This window comes from Alosa pseudoharengus, unplaced genomic scaffold (genome assembly GCF_046254945.1).
Source record: "Alosa pseudoharengus isolate Yale_2024_CS ecotype anadromous, Long Island Sound unplaced genomic scaffold, YU_APseudo_1.1 YU_APseudo_1.1_scf_24, whole genome shotgun sequence".
NCBI lineage: Eukaryota > Metazoa > Chordata > Actinopteri > Clupeiformes > Clupeidae > Alosa > Alosa pseudoharengus.
Window position 1 is genome coordinate 19,097,648 of NW_027468689.1, and position 8,407 is coordinate 19,106,054.

Genomic DNA, 8,407 nt, shown 5'->3' on the forward strand with positions numbered 1-8,407 from the left:
CATACACACACAGGACACTGTCTCTCTCAGCTAACCTGACATTTGTGCTTCTAAGGGACGTTAGAAGATGAACAAATTACTTTGGTTTTTTTTGTGTCTTTATGTTCTTGGTTTAACTGCATCCCAAGGTGAGTAATAATAGATGTGTATGACATAAGTACCTTTCAGTTTTAATAATTCACTCATTTAGGCTATGTGTGGTTTGATACATTTCTTGTGTTAATATATTTTGTTAATATGGTTAATATAATAGGCTACTGTATACAAATTGAGTTTAAATATCCCTCTAACCTGGTAGACAGTCTTATTCAATTACATTAAACACTGACACATCAAGCCAAATCATGCTCATGTCATTTGTAGACAGTACTGACTTAATATGTGTCAAGATACTGCCACATAAGATACCACAGAAATTGTTCATATAAAATAATATATATATATATAATAAATACAAATATAACCAACACAAAACCGCAACAGCAAAACTGCTTAACATCGGTAACATGTTTATTGATCAGTTCAAATGATGTGTCCATATATTTGTAAGTGAATAAATATCAGTAAATTTACTGAATTCACCAGGATGTGCTGGTTCATTTCCTTTGTCATGAATTGGTCAAAAATATATATTTTTTAATGTGATTCATGAAATGAAATCATTGTGCATTGTGCATTGTCACTGATCTCATGATTTGTCCTTCTCTCAACACAGAACTTACATGTGTAAACAAATATGTAGGGGATTCCTATACCATGACATTGAATTCACCTGAACAAGATGGAGATATGCTGGTCTGGAAATGCAGTGACAAGGTCATTTATAAACGGAGGAAGGGAAAGATTGATCCAACTGCAGATGTGGACATGCAAGGCTCCCTTACTCTGACAAATATTTCCAAGTCAATGGCTTGTACATACAAAGCTGAACATCACGATAAAGGTGGAAAAATACTTAAAATACATGCTACAAGGCTCTGTGTCTTCTGTAAGTGCAACAAAATCAAAATGACATAACAGTAGCTACTGTAGCTGACTAAAAAGTTTTCACACTTTACTCATGAACTATCCAGTCTTGTTTTTAATGATAAAACCCAAATAATGTGTGAATTCATCTGTTCTAGCCAGGACTCCAGACCCAAAGTTGGAGGTGGAATGTTCATTAGGTGTGGCAACCCTCCAGTGTGGTCCAAAGAGCTCTCCTGAGGGCATCACATTGACATGGTTCCACAACAACATTGAGATGACAAATGAGACGTCTACCCCTCTAAAACCTCAGAAGCCTGGGCCAAGGGATCGCTACAAATGTAGACTTAGTAACGGTCACGACATGAAAGACAGTAACGAAGAAACCGTATCATGTGAAGTCTCTGGTAAATACAAAGAATCTAAGCATAGTTAACACATTTAAAATTTTAGTAATTTGCTTGTATGCATATTTGAATGTGTAGGTCCACTGTGTGTGCATCAGGGATGTCGTTAGGCCTATTTTTTTCAGGGGGGGAGGCTTACGCCACCCTAAGATGATCAAAAGCCCCCCCCCCTAAAAAATATAGTAATAATATGCGTCCAAATTTAAATCCATTATTCTCTGTTGAATTACTCACGGAGTACATATCTCATACATTACACAGATGTCACGGGAATCAGAGCTTTTGAATTATATTAGCCGCTAAGTGCTGTGATAAACGATTCGCGAGAAAATTACCGTTGAACATACATGGAATTTCATCATATTTCCATTCTGCACACAGTGCTTTGTCCATCTCCACCCATTACTCTCGGCCGGTGGTATATCTCACGAACGCTTCACTCAATGCATGGCAAACCATATCGAAATAAACAACAGACCTTACCGGACACAAAGATATGAAACATTCTTCTGTACAGTAGCCTAAGCCGTTCCCGAGTAATTCCCGAGCTTTGAAATTGCAGCACATTTCTACATGGTATTCAACTTTGGAATTATTCCCAAAATAATGAACTTGGTTTCCATATCAAAGAATCAATACAATATACAAAATAGAAATGTACAATAACATTTTAAGAGAGGGAAGGAACAGTGCAATATGAGTAAAGTCTAAGATTTAAGATTTAAATATAAATATAGCGCAAGTCAGTTCAGTGCAATCGTAATATATTAATAACAATATTGTAATTGTACGATTGAAGTATGTAATAGAGGTAGATGAGCAGAACAGTGTTGATTGTCTTTGATCAGTGTAAGGGCTTCATAGGTATGTCCATTGGGCACTTTATCAAATGCATGGACATACCGTTACAAATAATTGTGTAATCTACTCATCTTTTCTTTTATATTGATCTACTTTTACACACAGCTTCACAAGACCTGGTGCTAGCTAGGCATCAGTTGTGTTTCTTTAGTGACTTAGAGGGCCGAAATGTGGTCAGTGCAAAGATGTTTGTAACCCGTTAGAAAGAAAAAATAATATTCTAGCCTCTGTACCTCTCTGCTAGTACATCACACATTAATTCTGAAGGTTTCCTAAGAAACTACAGTCTCAGCTTTCTAAAAAGTTCAAACATTTTCAAGTAGGTGGGAGCAGTACCCTCTGAAGTAGGCACAGTGCAATGCCGGGGGGGAAAGCCTAAATGGCCCATACCAGATCATGTTAAGTACTAGTTCAACTTAAAAAGAGCACTGATCAAATGCTACAGGAGAGGAAGGGCGGAGAGAGAAGACGTAATTTCTCAATCTGTACATCTGCTTTTAGAATCCCATGGTATTCTGCAATTTACACATCCAGTAAGCGATGGCTCAAGAGAAGATTATTGTGCAAGTCCAGTCAGTATTCTGTAATCAGATTTCACTTCAGTTAACTGAGATCATCTCACCTTTGCACTCCCTTTGTCTGTCAGATATGTAACCATTTAGCTGTTTTCCTGTCAGATATGTAACCTTTTAGCTGTTTCTCTGTCAGATATGTAACCATTTAGCTGTTTCTCTGTCAGATATGTGTTGGCGGAGAATAAGGGACACCAAAACCAACAAAGATATATTTGGGGTTCTTTATAGGATATATGGAAAAAGGATCTTTAGAAAGGACATATAGGCTAAGTACAAAAACAAAATTAAGCTCTGTAGCTCTTAATGTGGTCCAGTACAAAAGCACAACCAAAAGAAAATGTTTTCACTTCTGCTTTCTGCAGGTGTATGAAACTAGAGAAAATGTCTCCAGCAACTAGTGCTTCATTAACATTAAGCCTTACAAAAATCCATTCAAGATGGCGGGGCCAAAAGTAGTAGCCTACAGATTTAGCAGGATAAAAACTAACAGCTCAACATGGTGATACAGTGTAAATCTCAGTGGCATAAAACGGTAGCGGTGATACTACAAAGAGAGAAATACACAAAATCATGAATACACCGTCCATCAAGCTCATACCTTCCATCAAAATATAATTGAACATGAAACGACACATTCGAACGACACAAACGATACTCAACGTCATACGTTACTGCATTGGCGGGTGTTCTCACGCAGTCTCAAAACTAGATAAAACAATGTGGCTTTTTAGTCACCTTAATAAAACATCTTAGTTTCCTAGCACACCTTAAATGTCATTCAACCTTTACTTTTATAACGAACGAAACAGCATTGCATTGAATCTACAAGCACACATTTCAGGACTGCGAGGCTAATTCACATATCATCTAAATCAACAGGCCTCCTTTAGCAAACTCATTTCTCAAAATGTAGGCCTACTACTTGATGTAGTGTAGTTAAATGTAGTTACATACTCAGTGCCGGTTCAGACCTCCATAGGGCCCTAAGCAAAATCCTGCTAAGGGGCCCTCCTACCTGAACTCTGAGCGCGAAAATTTAACCATTTTTTTACAGTCATCTGACACCTCAGTGCTCCCAATACAATCAGCCCACCCCATTTTGGATGTCTATGGAAGTTACCAAATATAGTGTTTTTCCCTATAGAGGACTAGGAGAAAGAAACATTATTGTGTGTGAATCACCTTCACACAGCAATAAATGCCCAGTTTCAGTGGCTGGGCTGTTTGCAAAAAATAACTGCAGTTTTTTCAAGTACAGTTCAGTTACTGTATACCACAGTAGGCTACAGTGCAGTATAGTATTTTCATGTCCAAAATACTGAATTTCTGTAGTAAAGTACAGTACTATGCAGTTTTTTGTGTCTAAAATACTGCATTCCCTGCATAAGAACTGCAAATATTTTCTCCAAAACTACAGTTTTCATACTCAGAAATCTGTAGTTTGACACTTGAAGTAATGCAGGTTTTTTGTAAGGGTCTAGTTGTGCTAGTAGCCTATTGGCTGACTGTTCTTCACCTGTGTGTCTGTAGTAGGCTACTTGCCAAAGACATAGGCTATGAACTGGCTCCCCTGATTCTCTTATTATTTCAATATTTTTTTCAAACGTAGACTATTTTAAACAATCATTTTAATACTTCATATAGGCCTAATTTACGATGTGCATCTATTGTCCATCCAGCACAGCGAATCAAAGTTAATTAGGCTAGGCCTACTTTCCATTTTACATACGTTCAGTTGTAGGCTGCTGTTGTAGTTTCATCCCGAGCTGCACGTTATGGACGTATTTAAAAATGTAGTCGCCCGCATTCAAACAAACGGAATATGCGATTACTGTATATTTCACAACTTTGCGAAGTAGGCCTACTGTGACTGGGAAAGGCTGGCAAGCAAGCCGCAAACAGATCAGGGGATATTCACTTCCCTGTTAGGTAGGCCTATGCTAGATCAGCAACACGCACTGGAGAGACGCATGTTGACATCAAACCATGGAACGAACGCAAGTTTACCCGACTGCTGTTCCCGCTGTCATTCTCGTGGCGTTTCTTCCGGTTTTCCTGCCCTGGTAATTCGGTTTCATGTTCATCTTCTTAATGTATGAGGCACTGTCGCTATAACTGTATAGGGCCTACTAACTTGTCTGTCACTAGTTTGACAAGAGAAGACGGGGGAGGGGGCCTTTATTAACTTGCGGGGCCCTACGCAACTTGCGTAGTGTGCGTATAGGGAGAACCGGCCCTGTACATACTACTAAACGTGTTATTATGTCGTATTATGTTGTTATTTTAACAATTATGCAACTTACACACGCTATTGGCGACGATTATTCTCTTTCATTCGTGCCAGCAGCCTTGTCTCATTTACAACGTTCCCGCTCCTCTGAATCTACGCAGAAATCACTACAAAAACCCATTTGGGAACATCTCGACGTCACTTGACATCACTTGGGGCAGCCGTGGCCTACTGGTTAGCACTTCGGACTTGTAACCGGAGGGTTGCTGGTTCAAACCCCGACCAGTAGGCCTGGCTCACTGCTCCCCAAGCGCCGCTGTTGTTGCAGGCAGCTCACTGCACCCTCACTGCGCTGGGATTAGTGTATGCTTTACCTCACTGTGTGCTGTGTGTGTTCACTAATTCACGGATTGGGATAAATGCAGAGACCAAATTTCCCTCACGGGATCAAAAGAGTATATACTTACTTATATTGTAGTTTTCTGGCATTTAAAGGAGACATGCACTATTAAACTTGCCAATGACATAAATAAAGAATAAACTCTAAACATGACCCGGTTACATATGTAACCATTTAACTGTTTTCCATTGCTGTAGCTAAGCTGTTGCTCTATTGCAGTCAGGTGTTGCTGGGGGGGGGGGGGGTAACGATAGAAATCGTTTAGTATGTTGTATTATATTATTATATTATAGGCCTACTATACGAAATTGTTTAGTATTTTGTATTATATGATTAAATTTTAGGCCTACTATACGATATAAATCTTATATGCCTAGTATGACTTTAGGCTAGTTCTTTTTCGTAAGGGACTGTTGCTCGCGGTAATGTTGTTAAAGGCCTATGACAGATCTTTTATGACCGAGGTCCAAGTTTGGCTAGAGGAGGGGATAATGACATAGCCAGTCGCCTTTTGGTGTGCCACCCGAAGATTTGCAATGGCCTCAACTGGCCACCCCTGTTAACATTTTCTGTGGGCGCCACTGGCAAGCTAGGCCTAAAATATCACTCCCCGCAGTTGTAATCAGCAATATAATCAGCAATATTGTGAAACTGAAAACTAATGGCATGGTGTCCCTGTTATGTAATACCAATTCATTGAAGCCCTTTTAAGGTGTGATGAAATTTTTTCGGCGCGCTCTGTGCACGCACATTACCTACAGCCCTGGGGGCTAAGCCCTTCTTGTCTTGTCCCTGGTCCTTCAGATGGCAAGCTGATCTGCATTGAGAAACAGGTGATGGTGGTGGTCCTGGCTGGTGTTGGATTTCTGTTACTGGTTTGGACTTTGTTACTCGTGATTGTAAGCTGCAGGAACTGTGGCCATCAAAAGAGGAAACATGGTGAGCCATTTCTCTTCTCTGGTTGTGCAATCACACAGGAAATGTTCCCCAAGGAGAGATTAAATGTTTTGGCACACACACGCACACACACTCAAACTTACACATACACACACTAACACGCACACACACACACACACACACACACACACACACACACACACACACACACACACACACACACACACTTGCTGTTAATCTTGGCTTGCTTAGTCACTCTTCTATTAATCCCACCAGACAGTGAGGAACTTTGGGCTCACGGATCCTCAGCAACTGAAACAAGCTGCTCCTGAGGACCACTGCAACATCTGGACCCCAGAGATGGAGAGTTATTATAGTTTTGAAGTATTATAGTTTCTGATTTCAGTTTTCAGATTTTTAGTTTTAGTTTTGCAGAATGATCTGGTTTCAGTTTAGTTAGTTCATTTAGTTTTAGTCTTTGTTTTTGTTTTTATTTAATTTCAGTCTAAATTTTGTTTTTTTTCAGGATTAATGAGGAACTTAATTTAGAAATGCAAAAAAAGAGGTACAATTAATATCTCTGCTATAGACTGATGGTTGCATGATGTAAAATCCCACATGATCTGAAGAAACCTAACTCGACATTAAAAGATATTATATCCCCCCCTCTAGTGGGCATACTTGAAAGATACATTTGCTCATATATAATTAATTTACAGGTGATTCAAAGTGCTTTGCAAATATGAGCTGATAAAAAACAGAGAAATAAAATATTAAAAAGATAAAGGGTTAAGGAAAAGTAGGTGGCTGACCAAATATTTCTTGATCGACCCAAAAATAATAAAGAGTATGTTGTGTTGCTACCCTACTGCATGTTGTGTCTGCATGTTTCTGATAGGCCTACATCTTCACAGAATTGATAAATAGTTTAACGTAAAAGAAAGAGTGCAGTTCTAGTTATGTAGCTGAATGTATATGTTTCATGAACATACTGTATGGACATATATTTCATGGACACATCTATAAATATTTCTCAATACAGAGCTCACCTCATAAATAAAGTTTAGGTTTGTAGTATGAGAAGAGAAAAGACGAACAACTGATCTGGATCCCACAGTGTCCAGATCTCCCTTCTATCCATATGGAAATAAGAGATTAGCTGCAGAGGTCAGGAGGAGGACAAATCCTCTAAAAAGAGGAGCAAAGGAGACTATACAATTCAATTATTCATTTTGGAGAAACAAATAGGCTAAAGCAATCCAATGAAGCCGTAAGACGCTCAATTCTGCTGTTTTTGTCCTGGGAAGTGAATCTATGGCCTGGACATAAGCAGCCAGACTGTTGAGCCCCAGGAAATGGCTGATAATTTGATATATGGAAATTTAGGACTAAGGTAGGCCTATTCATAGGTGCCATCTACGTCACTATCAAATAGAACGCCGCCATATTTACGACCGATCTCGCCCAGTATGGCCGCCCACACTGCACATTTGAATGTGTGTGAGAGAGAGATATGTGGAGAAATTTTCAATTTTAGGCTCCGATCCTTATTTGTTACCCCCAGATTTATTTTGTCCCTTATGATCTGCCCCAGGCTTGCCCAATTGGCTTTCCGCGATATATACAGTAGGCTAGCCTACCTTGTTCATAACCCCTCCCCGTAGGCTACAGTGGAAGGCATTCAAGAGTATAGGCTAGCCTACAGGAGAGCTGGGACGATTGAAACACGGGACGAATGAAACATTCCAGTTTTCTCCGAGTGTAGGCTAATGATGATAGACAAACGTCCTTCGGTCAAAACATAGAGCATGTTAACATCCTTCTATCAGCCACATATCTTCCTGCTATGTCATTGTATCACGGAGTTACAGGCGATAAACGAGTTTTGATGCGCAAAAGTAAACTTCATTAGAGGTTATTATGACCGCCGCTAGCGAAGCTAGCGAAGCGGTCATATAGGGATTGTCAAAGTTTTTTTTTTTTTTTTTTTTTTTTTTTTTTTTTTTTTTTTTTCCCGTCATCTACTTCCTGAAATTTTGGTCAACGATACCCGGGGCACCGAAACACCAGG

The 8,407-nt window shown here is 39.4% G+C and overlaps 1 protein-coding gene across 2 annotated transcripts; it reads left to right on the top strand.

The window, feature by feature from the left end:
* LOC143141990 (uncharacterized) lies at positions 1 to 7,120 on the top strand. Of its 2 annotated transcripts, none has more exons than XM_076302677.1 (5): positions 1 to 128; positions 716 to 988; positions 1,125 to 1,373; positions 6,244 to 6,378; positions 6,613 to 7,120. In XM_076302677.1, the coding sequence occupies exons 1-5, from the start codon at positions 68 to 70 to the stop codon at positions 6,666 to 6,668; spliced, it is 774 nt and encodes a 257-aa protein (XP_076158792.1). In that variant the 5' UTR covers positions 1 to 67; the 3' UTR covers positions 6,669 to 7,120. The 2 variants fall into 2 exon arrangements, with proteins under 2 accessions (XP_076158792.1, XP_076158793.1); XM_076302678.1 differs by having other exon boundaries at positions 716 to 943.
* The last annotated feature ends 1,287 nt before the right edge of the window (positions 7,121 to 8,407 follow it).